Source organism: Nannospalax galili, unplaced genomic scaffold (assembly GCF_000622305.1).
Source record: "Nannospalax galili isolate Female #2095 unplaced genomic scaffold, S.galili_v1.0 scaffold1252, whole genome shotgun sequence".
Lineage (NCBI taxonomy): Eukaryota > Metazoa > Chordata > Mammalia > Rodentia > Spalacidae > Nannospalax > Nannospalax galili.
The window spans coordinates 403,251-421,505 of record NW_008330482.1 but is presented as its reverse complement, the minus strand read 5'-3'; the positions used below and the strand labels follow the sequence as shown (position 1 = coordinate 421,505).

General features: G+C 45.6%; 1 protein-coding gene and 1 pseudogene across 1 annotated transcript in view; one reads left to right on the top strand and one right to left on the bottom strand.

The window, feature by feature from the left end:
- Window positions 1-866: 866 nt before the first annotated feature.
- On the bottom strand, window positions 867-7,047 carry LOC103745464 (annotated as a pseudogene).
- A 5,096-nt stretch (window positions 7,048-12,143) lies between these two features.
- Window positions 12,144-18,255, top strand: part of Tmem272 (transmembrane protein 272) — a 40,991-nt gene continuing 34,879 nt past the window's right edge. The window contains exon 1 of the mRNA XM_029570544.1: window positions 12,144-12,201. Within this exon, the coding sequence (XP_029426404.1) occupies window positions 12,144-12,201 (58 nt within the window). The remainder of the gene's footprint in view (window positions 12,202-18,255) is intronic.

Genomic DNA, 18,255 nt, shown 5'->3' with positions numbered 1-18,255 from the left:
TTAGGAGCACGCACCTTGCTTAGAGCAGCATTTTGACATCAGTCCTTCCTCTCATCCTCACGAATGGAAGCTGCTTGTCTGTCAGTTGCTAATTCCTAGGTCTCCCCACTATACCACCACCAGCACCACCACAACTTCGGGTTTGGTTTCCACCTCCATGACTTTTGTAATGAATTCCCCACATCAAATTCTCTCTGCTTCCTTAAGTGATACATTTGTCATTATTACTTTTTTTTTTGTCTAAATGTTTTTATTTGAAACAAAGAGTTACCTTAAGCAAAACCTTCCCTTCCCTACTTCAGAGTAAAACTGCACAACAGGGCAAAATGCATTTGGTAGTTTAATTCCAGTGTGAACCATATCTTACTCATGTGTTGCGACAACTTTATTCATAAGAAGTTCTTACACAAAGTATCATCCTCAGACTGTGTTTCACAAAAGGAAGTGGTCTCTTTCTCTCTCTCTTTCTTTTTTTGAGACAGAGTCTCCCTCTAACCACAGCTGGCCTCGCCTGGAACTCACTATGTAGACCAGGCTGGCCTTGAACTCACAGAGATTGGCCTGCCTCTGCCTCTCAAGTGCCTAGATTAAAGGTGTGCGCCTCAGCAAAAGGAAGTAGTCTTAATTCTGTAGGGGTGAGGACTGCATTTTTCTCAAGTGCCATATGGTAGGAGAAGCACAAACATAACCCATTCTTTAAAAAGAAAAACAGAATTCAAAATAGAATATTCAATCCCCCCCATCTCCCAGAATAAAAAGTAGTGCTGAGATCTGGTACCCAGGTTTGAGTTTTATCCTGATAATTTACAAAGGGGTTCCTTGCATCACTAGGGTTGTGAATAATAATTCATTCACTCTGAAGGTGTCTATGCCTTCCTCCTCTTCTTGCCTTCATGCTTGTTCTAGTTTGCTTCTCCATTGTAGTGACAAAATACACTGACCAATACCAACTTGGGGAGGAAAGGGTTTATCCAGCTTACATCTCCTAGGTCCCAGTTCACCTGGAGCCCAAGGTAGGAACTCAAAGCAGGAACCTGGAGGCAGGAGCTGGAGCACAGGCCATGGAGGAATGCTGCTTACTGGCTTGCTCCCCTAGTCCATGCTCAGCCTGCTTTCTTATACAACACAGGATCACCTGCCCAGGGGTGGCACCACCCATAGTGGCCTGGGCCTTCCCACATCACTCAACAATCAAGAAGATGCCCCTCAGACATGACCACAGGCCAGTCCAATGGAGGCAATTCACAACTGAGGCTCCCTCTACCCAGGTGTGTCAAGTTGACAACTAAAGCTGTCCAGCACATGCTCATGTTCCTTGGGGTGACTGCTATCTGAGGGTCTTTTAAAGCCACCATGCTGTTTGGCTTCTTCCAAAAGCTTGTCCAAACCCAAAGGATCTTCCTCAAACTGAACTGGTCCTCTTCTACTTCTCTGTTCTACGGTCTAAACCAGAAAACTCCTTATCAGGAACAAATCTGTTGGTCTTTGTTCTGGCTTCTAGATCATGTCCTTGTCCAGATTTTTACATGTCCTTGTCCAGATTTATTCACCAGAATAAACTCTCTGGGGATTATCTGTACCACCTCTCCAAGCTTGATCACAAACACTGTAAATTCATCTTTTCCACCTGCAAATCTACTGGCCATACCCTTGGATTCGTTGAAGAGCCTTTGGTCATACTGGACTTCATTGGAAGTTCGAGGATTGGGCACCCCAAGAGCAGTAACTTCACTGATAGCACAATTTTCATTCCTCTGCAGTTTTGACTTCTTATTGGGAGATGCCCCAGAAAGATTCAGGTCGTGCAGTCTCTTTTAGCCTATGGTGCTGGATTTCACCCCTTTCCCGTGCCTCTCCGCCCTCTTTGTCCACATGGGCTTTAATCCCAGCTCTCTACTCTTTGGCTTTCTGGCCCATTTCTCTAAGCTTCTCTTCGTGTTTCTCCTTTTCTTTTTGAACTATCTTTCTTTCTACTTGGGCTTGCATTTCCAGAAGGTCAAGAACCTTTGGCTCACCAATGTTGAGAGCCTCAGCCAGTTCGGCAAACTTCTCATTTATGTGTGCTGTCTGAAGTCCTCTTCCGTCAGCAGCTAATGGAACTGTGTAACCCTTTGCGTTCTTCCAGTTGGAAATACAAGGAGGAATCCTCCACTCCTATTGTTCCTTCACAGTCACCTTCCAACTAGGAGAGTGCATTACAGGTACAGGAGGAGAAGGTGGTCCCCGGGGAATTTCCTTGTTAATCTTGAACCTTGGAGGCTCCATTGGATCTTTCTGTAGCTCTACCATTGGAATAACCCTTTGTTTGGCTCCAGAGTTGAATGCCACTCCTCGCTGTAATGGTATGTATTGGATGTACCAAGCAGGGGCCAGCTTGTCAGCTGCTCAAACTGGCATGGCTACAATGACCTTCTGTGATACAGCTTTCCCTAAGGCTACCCTGTCTTTTCTGTCATCTCTATAACAGCTTCTTTTTCGGGTCTTTGCAGGTCCAGGTCGTCTGCATTCATAACCTCCTTTGGAACCAGGTCAATAAACTTGATATAAATGACTGGATAGAGTCTGAGTAGTCCAACAATGGCTGCACCACACTGGAGAGGTTGAGAATCCAGTAGTTGCTCAGTTTACGAGGCTGGATGTCTCAGTGGTCCCAATCTGGCACTGAAAGTCTGATGGATTCTGGGAACTCAGTTAGTCTTCAGACTACATTGGAATTTGAAGAAGTTGGTCACAGAAGCAAGACACCAGCACACTGGTGAGAGAGAAGGCAAGAGGCAAAAAGCAGGAGCTGGTTTCTGCCATGGCCTTTTATATGGCTGTCGTCAGAAGGCAGTGCCCACATTTAGGGTGGACCTTCCAGCTTCACATGATCCAATCAAGTAGGGCTCTCTCATTTCAGTGAATCCCAGATCCAGTCAAGTTGATACCCAGGATTAGCCATCACAGCAGGGGTGGGGACATCCTGTGGAGAGTCTGACAAACTATTCTAGAGGATTAAGTAGTCTGGTCTAGGAAGCTAGTCCAGAAGATCTGAGGTGGAAGAGCAGGAGTGGGCCTGGGCCCAAGGTCGGAAGAGGGACAGAGTGCAGGGAGACAGTGAAACTGTTCAGACTGCAGGGGAATCAAGGAGCAGTGGGCAGGATCTGACCTACCAGGGTGGCAGACCGCACTGAGTCAGGAAGATTGAGGCCAAGGGCAAGTTGGGGGTGGGAGTAGCCTGTGGAAGGGTCCAACCTGTTATTATTTTTATTACTGCTGTCATATAGCTTTGGAGTCTTGCACTACTCAAAGCTTCTTGCTCTTTCAACTCTGATTTCTATACTTATGCATTCAGTTGTTGGCTTTGGAAGGAAAATAGTCTTTGATGTTCTGTGGCATCTGGAACAGCCAATCAGGGACCAAACAGAATTCCTTCCCTTGCTGATCTCCAGGGAAAACTAAACGAACATCTGGAATTTTGTGTGTTTTGACAATTTTGCTAAAAAACACAAAACAAAAACAAAAACATGATACTGTATTTGTTAGCTTTTTGTTGCTGTGAGCAAAACACCTGACAACTATTGAGGAACTTTCTGCTCACTCATGGTTTCAGAAAGTGCCATCCATAGTTGCTTGGCTCCATGTGTTTGAGCAGAATATAATGGCTCTGGAGAGTGGTGGAGGACAGCTGTTCACACCACAGTCGACCAGGAAGCAGAGAGGGAATAGTGGTACTCTCTGGCTTTCTCTTTTTCCTCTTTCATTCTCTCTAAAACCCCAGGCCATGGGATGGTGCCTGGCCACATTCAGAGTGGGCTTTATCCCTTCAGTTAATCCTTTCTGGAAACATTCTCATAGACATACCCAGAGGTTTGCATCAATCTCCCGATGATTGTAAATCCAGTCAACTTGAGAGTGAAGATTTAATTACCATAGCTGGATTTTTGGTGACTGCATCCCTAGACCCCACCATCATAGCAGGGAATTCTTAAGGCTCAGCCCTCATGGCCCACAGTCAGCATGGACAAAAGTTTTAGAGAACACTCATGTATGTCCTCTTATACATCCTTTCCTCCAACAGTACCCTGCCCCCTGCCCCAACCCATGTGTCATGTGAGGTGATAAGCTCAGATTCAAGCCTGAGAGATTGGAAGGCCCAGGGCCACAGTGAGGCAGTAGAGGAGCCCAGGACACAATATCTAAGATGATATTACTCCTGTGGCCTTCTGAAGGCAGAGACAGTCTTCAAAACTGACCAGTGTATTACATTTCACATAAGAGATGATGCTCTTATGTCACCCTGGTCCTACCCCTGCAAGCTGGACATTTCCACTAAAACATCAAAAAGCCTAGGTGTCAGGGATGGGGGTGCCTTACATATCATCTGACTCTGTTTTAAAATATGACCCAAGAGTCCTAAAGGAGATGTAGTGGAATCTAAATTGCAGGTTCCTGGACCCAAGTTCAGACTTACAGGTTCAGAATCTTTGGGTGCTAGTGTGGGAACTGTCATTGTAAGGATGAGTTTGGGGGAACTTCTGAGAAATTAACAGCTGGGAATGTCTACTTGTTTTGTTTTGTGGAGATGGGGTCTGATGCAACCCAGGCTGGTCTTGAACTCTCTATGAAGCTGAGGCTAGCCTTGAACTACTACTGATCCTCCTGCCTCTGCCTCCCATGTGCTGGGATTGCAGGCAGGTGCCATGAGGACCAGTTTGAGAATTTCCACTTCTTGATGCTTCCGCATAGCAAAGCCTCACGAAGCAACCTGCTTTGGAGTTAGGACTGCAGCGGTTAGGAAGTTTATCCTAAGCACAGTGTGGTGGCAACACACTTAAAATCTCAAGCATGGTGTGGTGGCACGCACTTAAAATCTCAGCGCACTCTGAAAGTGGAGGCAGGAAGATTGTGAGTTCAAAGTCAGCCTGGACTACATCAGGAAACCTTATTTCCAAAACCAAACCAAGAGGTGGGCAAGATGGTTCAGTTGCTAAAAATGCTTGCCAAGCCTGACTACCTGAGTTTGAGCCCCAGAACCCACATGGTGGAAGGAGAGAACAGATTCCAACTAGTCCTCTGACTTGCATCTTCACACACACACACACACTAAAACGTACAAAGGAAATTCAAACCCCAATAAGCAAAATAAGACAAAATAGTCCACAAAGCAAAATTCTTCTTCTCTGGAAGTCCACTCTGGCTTCCCTCTTTGCGAGGAATGACAGAATCAGTTAAATACCATCTCTACATTTCTACATAGTCTAAGCTCCATTTTTAAGTAGCTAGCTCACCGTCCTTACTAAGCAGTCTCTGTTCTGTTCACTTCCTCGTGGGCCACCAGCCCACAGGCGGGGGAGGAAGTGGGAAGACCCAAGGCAGTGAACCACAGGGCTTCTAGGAAAGGTCACGCATCCCGGAGTTGCGATGCTGCCACCTTGCGGCCCTGAGAGGTACTGCATGCGTATGGAGGTGGTGGGGGTAATCCACGTGGGAGTGGGAATCGCAGAAGAAAAACCACGAGTTGTTGTCGTGCTTCAAGAAAGAAACCCTAAACCAGAAAGAGAAAGTGAGAGGAGGGAGGGAGGGGAGCTGCAGGCGAAAAGGAGCCCTACAGATTTTACCCCGGACCCCGAGGACCCCAGCGTGCTGCAGGGCTCCATTTGACACTTCTTCATCTGAAGAGGTGAGTGGTCAGCACACCCTCGGTCTTTGAAGTTATAGGGACACCCTGGCAGAGGGTTTCTGGTTCCCGTCCATGGGGCCATGACTGCCTCTGCTTCCTGCAAAGAAATGGAGCGTTGTGGATGGGCTGTTCATGAGTGTGTGGAGAGAACGAAAACCATCTTCCCCCAGGGAACGGTGGTTCTAGGAGAACTGAGGAACAGGGAGCTCCAGGGCCGAAGCAAGACTGCTTCCTAGCTGTCGCCTCCTGGTCCTACCTCGTGAGTCTCTGAGGCTTGACTTGGCCCAAAAGGAAGGGCGTTTTCACTTCTTAGAAACCAAACGGTAAAGGGAGGTGGCAGAGTTACTCTGGTACACAGTAGCTGATTGCCACACGAGAGGGTGGGATAGGAAACAGCACAGGATGCTCCCAATGCTGGGGGAAACAAAGGATACATCCTGAGCACACAGAAAGCTTGCCGGAAATCATTAGTGGTACTGTTTGCGTCGAACCTTTGGAAAAGCAGGTATAGAGGCAGTTAACATTAAGTGTTACTCAAAATCAAGTCACAAGTTGAGGTCTCCCTCACATCTAAGCCAGGGATAGACAATTTAATTTAGCAGCTCCATCGCTAAAGACAAAGATGTGTTCTTGCTTCAGATTGGGGTTTTGGGGTGAAATCAGCGATGCCAAGTACCTACCAGGTGCTGTGTGTTAAAAGCCACCTATATACACAAGCTCAATTTTTATGGCACAATTGGGGTTTTACAATAAAGTAGTATTTTATGAATTTGAACACTGAAAAGTATTACTAACATTTTGGACTAGATCATTTTTTGTTGGAGGGGAGTTGCCTTGTTCCCCAAGGATGTGTAGCAATCTCTCTAATCTCTCAATTCCCACATAGTCACAGCTGTTATAAAAATGTCTCCAGATAGTACAAAATGTCTCTCTAGGGGGCAGGTCACCCCTGGGTGAGACCCACTGAGACGTGTGTACCACATGGACTGAAAACTGAAAATGTGTTGAGAATGTCATGTAGCAGTTACAGACTGATTCCTTTCATGTCCTTTACTGTCACTCTCCTCAGGGAGAAGAATGGGGCTGTTACCACTACCTTCTCAGATGCAGAAGCAAGTGTGTGACATTCATGTAGCCCAGGCTGGCCTCGAGTTCACTATGTAGCCCAGAATGGTCTTAAACTCACTGTGTAACCCAGACTGGCCTCTGACTTGCAGCCACCCTCCTGCCTCAGCCTTTGGAGTGCTGGGATTACAGGCCTACACTACCATGCCCTGCATAAGGCACACAGTTGAATCACAGTTGCACACAGGGTAGATGGACTCTGAGTCACACTGTTTACATGGAGGAAGGTACTGCTCAGCCTTCCACTGCAGTCTCTCCATGGTTCACTTATCACAAGCTTATACCAAATAAGAAAACTGCACATTTTCTTGGTCTGTGAAAGCTGATTGACTCAAATGTATGCTGTTACTGCTGATGCCAGCTCAGAATCATGGTATAGGACACTCTGTGGCTTGGGGCCAGGGGTGGGGGAACCTGTATTCTCTTAGAAGGGCTTCTAGTTGATAAGTCTGGGACTGTGCAACTGAGGTTTGTGTGTTTTTCAAGTTCCTACCTTAATAGTGAGTAGGACTTTGCATATTTAAATCTGTAAAATCACACAGCAAGTTCTATGAATAAGAAAGCAGACAGCCAGTTTCTTAAACTGCAGTTTTTGCTATGGGCTTGGCATTCAAAATATATTTGTTTTTGCCTTGAATTGAAATAAATTCATATCAAAGGTCATAAAAATAATTCACAAAGGAGAACATACAGCAAGGAAACATGCACAGAAGAATGTATGGTTTTTCATATAAAAATTGAAACAACAAACTGTTCTTGTCCATAAAAATAATAAAAAAACTTTAGACTTGGTAAATACCTGGTGCTGTTGAGGGTGTAGAGAAATGGGCATTGCCATGCATAGCTAGTGGTGTTGTGGATGGATACTATGCCTTTGGAAATTTCATCTTAAAAGCCAAAATAGTAACAATAATCATGATTTTAATTCTGTAATCCCATACCTAATTATTCTAGAGCTATACGATAATAGTAAAGAAAGCGATTTTCATGGAAAGCTGTTCATCAAGATTATAACAGCAGTAGTGAAAAATGGAAAGTGAATGCCGGAGAAGACACGGTCAAGTACGGTATGGCAGAGCCTGCCCTGTGGAACATGACACAGCATTGAAAACAACAGCATACAGATCACATGGTAGCAAAGCATTATGTCAAGATGCGTTTGCATCCCTGATGTCTGCAGCCATCTAAAGGGTGTATGTGCATACATAGGTGTGGTGGTTTGAATAAGTGTCCCCAAAAGGCTCCAAGTATTTGGGCATTCGGTCAGTTCCAGTTCATGGCTCTATAAGGGGAAGGCCCTGGAACCTTTAGGAGGGGCGGCCATGCTAGAGGAAGCACGTCACAGGGGGCAGGCTTTGAGAACTCTTAAGCCTTGCCAGATTTCCAGTTTCTCTCTGCTTCCTGTGCCTGTTTGAAGATGTGATCACTCAGCTTTCTGCTCTAGCTGCCTTCTGCTGCCATGCCTCCCCCTGCCATTGTGGACTCTCCCTCTGGAGCTATAAAGCCAAATAAACTCTTCCTTCTATAAGTGGCCTTGGTTGTGATGTTTTATCACAGCAACAGAAATGTAACTAATACAGCAGGTTTACATACAGAGCTGGGGTCAAACCCATGGCCCTGTGCATTCAGCCAGGCTCCTCAACTGACCTGTGGCCCAAAGTAAGTGTATTTTTTACCTTTTTCATCTTTATTTTTTTGATTCAGGGTTTCATGCAGTCTAGGCTAGCCTCAAACTTGCTATGTGGCTGAGGATGACTTTGAACTTCCCAGTGCTAATTACAAGTGTATGCCACCACACCAGACTTAGGCAGTGCTGAGGACTTCACCCAAAGTGTCTCATGCATGCTATGCAAGCATCCCACCAATTTTATCCCCAATCCAACATAAACTGAGCTACTTTTTTTTTTTGAGATAAAAGGTTTTGCTAAGTTGCTTAGACTCCCCTTGAATTTATGATCCTCTTGCCTCAGCTTCCAAGTAGCTGATTTTACAAATGTACACCACCACACTTGGCTACTTTTGTAATTTTAAAGAAAGTATTTTGAAAGAGAAAAATTCTTGGGGATAGAGAAATGGCTCAGCAGTTAGGAGCACTGACTGCTCTTGCAGAGGACCTGGGTTTAGTTCCCAGAACCACATGGAGGTTAACAACCACCTATAACTCCAGTTCCAGTAGATCTGATACCCTCTTCTAGCCTCTACAGGTATTGCACACATGGGTGCATTTACGTACGTACATGCAGGCAAAACACTCAAACACATAAAATAAAAAATTTTAAATAGTCTTCTTAATCACATCATCTCTCTTTTTTGAGGGAGGTGAATTCTGTCTGTGTCCCTTAGAAGTTACCTTTTTTTTTTTTTCAAATGCTGGAATTTTGGAAAACAAGCTGATTTTCAAATAATGTTTCTTGAACTTTAGGAGGGTTTGAATAAGAAGGAGGTGGTGATGCTTTGCAATACTGGGAATTGAACCCAGGGTCTCAAGCTAAGCAAATGCCACATCACTGAACTACATCCTCAGCCCTTAATAAGTTTTAAATTATGAAGGTAAAACCTGCTCATGCAGGCGGTACTAGATATAAGGCAGAAATGAAAATATTTCCCATGGCTCCGCTCTTTCCTTTATACCCTATTCCTGTGTCCCTATTTCCCTGTCCCTCTGTCCACAGGACAGATTATAAACAGTGGTTTGCTAGGTGTGTCTCTGAGCTTTCCCTATGCATTTCCACATGTATGTAGACATTTCCACTTAAATGAAATCATATATCCTCACTCTGCCTATGGCGACTGTGGTAGGCTGTGACAAGTTGCCTTCTGAAAACACGTCACTCATTCACATTCTCATCTTAGCTGTTTCCTTCCCACCACACTTAGATCCTCTAGTGTTGAGTCTCTGCCAATGCATCCTAGGTGTTGGGGTAAATGTTCCATTCCTCATGAGAAAAGCAGACACAAGATACCAAGTGTGCCAGCCAGCCCCTGAGGTTCTTGGTGGGAGCTCGGTCTTCACTCTGTGGCTGGGTGCCAAAGCTCAGCACTTCTTGCAAAACCTCTCAGGGAACATTCTCCCAGGTGTGATAGGGAAACAGCACATCATTCTTTTTTAGTTCTCATCTGTCTTCCAGTTTATGAAAATAAATAAGAGCAGCCTTATTTATAAGAAGAGTCTAATAACCTCCTCTGTTGGCTGTCGCCTCATTAGATCAACATTTTTCTCAATAAGGAGACCATTGGTTTTTCTGCTTCTACTGTTATTTGTAGTTAGTGGCTAAAGACATTTGTCATTGTGAGACAGTTAATTAAAACAGAGAGAGAGAGAGAGAGAGAGAGAGAGAGAGAGAGAGACCTAAATTAATTATTGTAGCTGGACTTACTCTTTTTTACAATATATATTTTATTGAATTTTTGTGCATTTCATACAATACATCTTAATCATATTTAGAACCCCTCTCCTACCTGTACCCCCTCATAGTTTTCCCACTAGAATTCATATGTTCTGTCATATATGTTAAGGCCTATTGAGTCAAGTTTGTGTACCCAGATGTCCCTTGGTGTGAGTTCATCCACTGGAGCCTGGTCAACCTACCTAGCATCGCTCCCTTAAAGACCAACTCTCCCTCACCCAGCAGTGATCAGCTCCCAATAGTTCCTCAGTTAAGGTTGGGGCTTCTTACCCATTTCTCCTGTTTTATGCTGGGTTTTTGTCTGATTTGAGTGTGCATGGATCTTGTGCATGATGTCACCATTGCTGTAAGTTCATATGAGCAAGTTCCCAGCTGCCTGGAAAGCTCTGTTTATTTGGGTCATCCAGCACCCCTGGCTCTTACAGTCATTCCACCCCTTTTCTGAAATGGTCCCTGAGTCCTGGGTGGCAGAGTTTTAGTATAGGAGTCCTATCCAGGGACATGTACTCTACAGTCTCTTACTCTCTACATTGTGGCCAGTTGTAGCTTTCTGTGTTGATCACCCTCTGCTGGATGAGGAAGCGTCACTGGTGAGCGTTGAGATGCATTAATATTCTCTCTAACCCCGTTCTGATATGTTTTGTAAGCCTTAGATATAGAGGTTCCATTGTAGGTGCATCACTTAGGGCTGGGCATGTCATAGACACTTATTCTCTATTTTTGTCCAGTTGTGGAATTCTGTAATAATCTCCATCTGTTGCAAAAAAAAAAAAAGAGCATCTTTGATGAGTGGTGATGAGAGGTATACTTGTTAGAGTAGTCTGGAGGTCTTGGACATTATTCTTCAATACTGACAGGAAAGGGAAGCTTGTGCCCCAAGAAAGCCTGCTATAAGCGCTATCCTCAGGCTATTCCCATCTTGAAATCAGAGCAGTTATGGTCACCAGTATGAGACCATCACAACATAGGGCTTGTTGATATTTCCACACACAAAGAGAAAGCAAGGAGAATCATTAGACTCTCACCTGGGACCCCAGCCACTCCCTTTGGACCCCCACCCCCAGCTGCATATAACTGAAGCTGCCTGTGGTCTGGAAAATGTGAAACTACACAGAAGGAGGGGGCTTCACTGAAGAGGGTGTGACTGCTGTGCTGGTTTAGGGAGGTTGCCTCTGTGGGGTGGGGCTCTGTGATGATGCAGCTGTTTGAAGGTTCCCTGTGCTTCTGCAAGTAACCCCTCATCCATACTTCTGTAAGCCATTGGTTCCCCAAGCTGGTCTTGGATGAAATCATTTCTTGCTTCTGTTCGTGACCTATGAGGGCTAAATAGACATTTGCTCAGGTCACAGCAAGTCTGAAGTCAAAGGGCTGCTAGGTCTCTTGAGTCTTAGTCCAGGATGCTCTGATTAAGTTCATGCTTATCCTTCAGCCTTGGGTCTTTCAGGAGCAGTGGTATGAAGGAAGGCAGCTGGACTATGTGTCAGGATGTGGGCAGGACCTGGATTAACTTTGACCACTACCAGTTGGCAGCTCTGGCTCTAGGGCTCCATCTGTAAAAGAGTTCATAGAGGGACATTGTTGTATTATGTATGAGATGACCCAGAGGCTAACAGGACACCTGGCATTGAGTAGATGCTCAATAAGCAGTCTCTATTTTTCTCCCACTTCAGACCTTATGTCTTCCAGGCTGGCAATCACTGTGTGAGCCTCTTAACCTCTCGGAATTTTAGTCCCCATCTCTGATGGGTGTTTCAGTCCCAATAACACAGCTGTGTCTACAGGTAAACCAGTGTTGACAGAACACCCAGATTCCCAGGCTAACCAATGTCACCCTGTGGGAGACAGCTCATGCACACACAGAGGCAGTTATTGGTACTCAGTAAATGCTTCCCTCAATCTTCCTAATGAATTGTTTTTGATCCCCAGGGCTTTGTCAGTGAGCAAGAACCATGCCGGCTGGCCTGGAGAAGGCGTGCCATCAATGCATTTCTAAAATTGCCAGTCACGGTGAGTCACAGCTGAGAGAAATGTCCTCTGAAGGGTCTGGGGTCCTGGATTGCACGCTGAACTGAAGACTGACCAGCTTAGCTCAGGGAGGCCCTAGTACTGAGCAGGGAAAGATGGCATTCTACCCCCTGTGGACACCTTCTGCTGTACCTTACCTATTAATCTTCATTACGATATATTTTCAACACTAATGTGACTGGGAATGTTTCATGAATGGAGGCTCTGATACAAGCAGGGTATCATAGCAACAGGGCTGGGCACATGGCAAGGGGGTGTGGAACTTTGGAGGTAGCTTTTGCTAACTCTCATGTACTCTCTTGCTTTGCCAAATTGGACTCCCCACACCCTGCCATCACATGCGAGGAACTTTGTATGTAGAGGGGCTGGACCACATTACAGTTTATAGTGTGGTCTTTGGGACATCCCCCAAAGCAGATGCCAAGCCTCAGGGTCCCTTGGGACGAAAGAGTTACCTCATGGTGAGATATGTGGTCTAGTTTTCACACAGATGGGGAATGACTGGAGTAATGGTGTAGGGAGCTTTGAACAGAGTCTTAGGAGGTGGCAGTCAGCAGGCAGAACTGGACTGAGACCAAGCAGTCAGGAAGACAAGGGGTTGATAGGTTTCTGCCCCACCCCAGACCACAGGCCCCAGAAAGCCTTCTAAAACCCCAGCCCTTCTCATCATGCCTGGTGCATAGTAGTTTCTCAATAAATATCTACTAAGTGGGTGAATGAACGAAGCTGCCAGATGGTTTCCCCTAGTTGATGTGTGCCCAGCACTCATTTCTTTCTCCTTAGGCACAGCCCTGACGTTTTACTCTTGGGAAAGCACTAGGGGCTGTGACTACTTTCCCCTGGAACCCCTGCTTGGCGTTGGGGGGGTGCTCTGTGCTCCCCCAGGATGCAACAGATTAGTTCACTGCTTGCAGGAAGGGAAACACCAGTGGATATATTGTTGCTTTAGGTCTTCCTGAAATTAATTTCCCCCGCCCCCCCACACGCATGCACATGCAGTTGTACATACATATGCATATGGGTCATGCAGTAACACCCCAGCTGGAGGTGGCACTGGGGTGGCAGGAGAAACAGCATCACTCTCAGGGATTCCTGGAACAGAGATGTTCCTGACAGCCCAGGAAACCACTGCTCTAGGTCATAGACTCCTCACCTGCCCTTGAAGAGATGGGAGCTGATGGGCCTGTCCTCAGTGTTCTCCCTGATCCTTTGATCTCTCTTCTCTGTAGTGTGCAACTCAACCCCCATCCACACATGACAGCACCTCTCTAACCACTCTTCCTCCTGAGTGTGCCACCACTCCCAGTCCCCTGCTTCCTCTTAGCATATAGTTACCTTTTCACTCTGGAAAATGCACCAGAACAAAGTATTTTAGCCTCCGTAAAACATGAGATTAGTCAGTTTGTCCCTCCTCGAGCCTTCCAAAATACATCTCTGTCCATCCTTCTTCCTTCTAGTTGCCTGCATAGGTAAAGGCTAGATCAGGCAAGAATCATCTGCAGATAGCAAATCTAAGAGGAGATTTTTTTTTTATGGCAACTAGGATATTTGCATTTCTTAAACTCTAACCACAGACCTTATTGATAACAAGGAGGGTGGAGGGGGTGATTGTGAAATGGGGAAATTGGGACAAACTTTGAGATTCAAAATGAACATCAGTAATGGGGGGCGGTCACCTGTGCAACAATCCAACTGTTAGGGTTTGAAGGTGAAATGTCGACTGACCAAAGGCACACGTGCTTGAGTCCACGGGAATGAGAAGTCCAATGTTTGGGGGTTATGGAAGCTTTGGGACATGAGGCCCAGCTGGATGTATGCTACTAGGGACAAGCCTTGAGGGTCGCAGCCAAATCTGATTCCAGTCCTGCTTCCTGGTCCACCAAAACATGAACAAGCCACACTGCAAGCTGCTGCAGCCATCAGGCCTTCCTAGCCATGATGCGCATCACCCTCTGAATTGTGAGCCAGAATAAACCTCTTCCCCTCAAGTTGCTTCTGTCAGTGCTTTGGCATAGCATTGAGAAAAAATAACTAATACACTTGGCCAAGAAAATATTATCTTAATCTAAACACGGGGAACATCTGATAGCATAGAGTCAGGTGGACTGTTTCTATACCACTGTCAATATTGTAAAAGGTAAAGGCTATGGGAATGTTCCAGAGTCAGGGGGCCGCCTTAGTCTGTTTTGTGTTGCCCTCACAACAGGAGAGACTGGATAATTTATAGTGTACAGAGATATGCTGGCTCGTTGTTCTAGTGGTGGGGACACCTGAAGTGAGAGGCTGACTTCTGGTAAGGAACTTCTTATTGTGCCATCCCATAATAGAAAGCATCACATGGGCGAGAGAAAGAAAGGGGAGAGAAACTCCTCTTTTTATAACAATGACTAACACTCCCAGAGTAACCTCATCAATCCGCTCACTCTGCCTCATGCCTGCCCACCCCCTGTTAGCCCCTTCCTCCTACCATTGCACTGGGGGTCAAGTTTCTAACACATAAATTTGGGGGACACATTCAAACTGCAGTGAGAATGAAGGAGATACAAGAAAAAAGACCCTTGATTGGCTCCAAGGATTTTGTTAGGTTATGAATATTGAAACATGGCTGGTAGATCACGTAAATTTAGGAAACTGCAGGTCTTCTAAGGTGATGTTAGAGTCTATCCTCATCCATAGGAAACGGGTGCTGGGATTATTTCTTTTCAAAAAAGTTCAAAACCTTAGAAAGCCTGAAGGCAGAGCCCTGAGTCTAGACATCTGAGTGTTTGCTGTTACTCTCTACCCTTTCATTAAGGTCTAAGAAGGTTCCCAGCGCCTTGCCTGCCCCCGAGTTGGATAAAAAACTGTACACTGGCTACATAAATGTAGGCCATATGTATTCCTTTCAAATGACTTTGAATTTTTCTTCTGAATGATTTTCTAGGTTTTCTACACTTCCTATAAAGCATTATGTATTTATGTAAGTGGGAAGAAAGTTGTTTTAATAACAGTCATCAGATATCCCCTTAGATTGGTTTGTGGCTGTCTGTATTGACATGAAATTTGCAAAGTGGTGGTGGTGAGGGTTAGAGGACACAGGAGAGTGATTTTGCATCTGCCTCTTGTTTTGAGGGAGCAGGGCATGGTCTTCTGTGTCCCTGGGTTCCAGTGAGTCATGAGGAGCTTTCTGGTGCTCTCCTGGGATACTGTGCTGCTCTAGTTGTCCAGCCCATTCTCTTTGGCAAGTGCCTCTGCTGGGTGTATTTCTTGCCTGTATCCCTCTGCTGCCCTGAGGATCACTCTCAGGCCTGGGAAGCAATGAAATTTTGATGGATGCCAGTGTGGTGTACAGCGGCTTCCAGCCCTCACAGGATAACTCAATTTAATGTGACGTGCTCAGTGAACTTGGGCTATTATGCCTGTCAAGGGTCCTAGGAAGACATGTTTAACTCCCCATGGAGTCAGCAGACAAGAAGGGCCCAGCAAAAGCTAGTCTCAGGAGCAACATAGAAAGAGGCCTTCCAACCAAGGCAGGGAACCATGACTGCGCCCCACCCCCAGTGATGAGAGGAACTCAGCTGTAGCAATATACTGAGTACAGACATGGTGGCACATACCTGTTATCTCAGTGCTGAAGAGACTAAAGCAGAAGGATCAGGAGTCAGAAGCTAGCCTGGGCTACAGTGTAGTGAAACACACACACACACACACACACACACACTGAATAGAGGTGCTCTAGCTTGGTTGCTATTATCCAAAGCAACTTGGGGAGGAAAGGGTTTTGCAAGCTTACAGGTTGTAGTCCATCATTAGGGAAGCCAAGGCAGGAACTGAAGCAGAGAGTGATAAAATGCCTTTGACAAGAAGCTAAATATAGAAAAGGTTCCTTCTGTCTCAGTTTCAGGGCAAAAAAACAAAACAAAACAAAACAAAAAAACCCTGGTAGGGGCATGTGACATAGGAGGCCTGTTCACCACAGGGTAGACAGGAAACAAAGAACAAGTCTGGATCCCAACATCTCCTTAACACACATGCCTCCAGTGACCTACACCAAGTGTGATTCGAAGACCATCACTGGTCTCCTTTGGCATTATTGTCCCCTGTGGTCTTTCCACTGGATTTAATTCCTTCACTCAGCTCTTTCAAATGGAATTTATGGATATAAACTCTCATTTTATTAGAAACCAGAATATAGCACCCGGGGCCAGATTAGAACTAGTGTTAATTAACTCAAAGGTAAAGGAGTGCTTCCTGGTGGTGGCCATGGCTATCAGACCACTGTCAGGGCATGGTGAATCTCAGGGAAACCAGCCCTCTGCTTCAGGGAGCTCTGATGATCTAGGTCCAGGCTGGCAGATTTCCAAATTGGGGTCCTCGTTGGGATCAAGTGGTGAGGAACCCTAGAACTGTTGACAGCAATGACCTCCATCCAGTGTGAACCCACAGCCCAGCTCCTCATGCTGGCTGAGCACAGGCTGTCAGGAAGGTGACTCTAGTCTGGCTTACAAAAGCTTAGAACAACCCCAGTCTGAAGTCCGGCAGTGCATTCTTCCTCTGTTGTTTTTCCAGTGGTTGTTTAGACATTTGATGCCAAGGTGGGGCTGAAATAAAAGGGCAGCCACAGTGGCCTTGTGTCATGAAGGGAGAATACTGATCGTTATGTGGCCGACTGTATTGTGTGCCTTACTTGGGTTATAGCGTCTGGTCATTTTAACAAGTTAACAAAGTCCTGGGATTGTGCTCATGTTTGAAAAGAGGACACTGAAATATCAGAGGTAGAGCTTCAGTCAGTGGGGGAAGGGTGTAGCTGTGAGCCCTGTGGCCCAGGCAAGAGTCCTCACGCCTTCTCTGATGGCATCAGGAATGCCCTCCCCAGCCTTTCTTGGCCCTGCCAATGTGCGGGAGGCAAAATTTTACCTCTACTCAGGGTTGTTCACTGGGCCTGAGAATTAAATTGACCTAAGACAGACCAAGAAAGCATACAAATTTATTTAATGAGTTGTATGACAGGAATAAAGACCCAAAAGAACCTAAACGCTTTCACGCTAGGCTGAACAAAGGCCACTGTGGGAGAGTAACTCAACTATGTGGGGAACACAAGTGAGGAGAAGGGATTTTGACATGATCTGTTTGTACAGAACTCTCTTGGTCTCAAGTTCCCACCCTCTATGAGAAGAATGTAGAGAGAGGACGTTGTCCAGATAAGATTTCATTTCCTGTTTTCAGAGAGAAAAGGGGGAGGGGTAGCTCCCTTGTACTGTTATTATTTCAGTGCCTTTAGCTCAAAAGGGTCCTTCTTCCAAAGTGGCATCGCTGGGTGTGGGTTGGGTGACACATTCTGCCCCACAGAAGTAGAAAGTTTGAGTGGCAGCGACTCCTCTGGAAGCCACTCCATTTCACTGTGACCCTGAACACCTGCTCACAGGTTCACACCAGGCAGCACCATCTTCCCCCAGCTCCGCACAGAAACCGGTTTTCCAGGATACTCATCACTTTATCGCCCTGGTAACAAACTCTGAGGTCAGAAAAAGGACCAGGATTCATTGGTCTGTTTGTGTGCCAAATGGTCTGTTTGTGTGTCAATTGTCAGCCAAAATTTTCTTCCTTGACCCCACTTTAAATTGGGAATTAAGACAGATGTACCTAGTTAATTAAAACTCTCTTCAGTTGACTGTATCTGTCTGTCCCCAGTGCTATCACCCAGGCTGGGTAGGGCCTCCTCTCGCCATAACTAGCACCACGTGTACCTTGTTCAAAGTGCAAGAAAAACATACTTTCAGTCTACTGAACTGTAAAGCTGTTTCCCTTTAACCTGTCATGGCATTTTGATTTGCTAATTAATGTCATTTTAAGTAGAGGAAAATTAGTTTTTTTAAATTACAGCATAAATTGTACACTTCACCTTAAGAGTGTATAACGCCAGTATTTTTTGTTGCTTTTGCAGCATTGGGGATGGAACCAGAGTTCTTTACATGCTAAGCAGTGCCTACACTTAGCCACATTCCCAGTCTTAAATGCCCATTTTGTTTTATTTTTAATATTTTTATTATTGTGTAT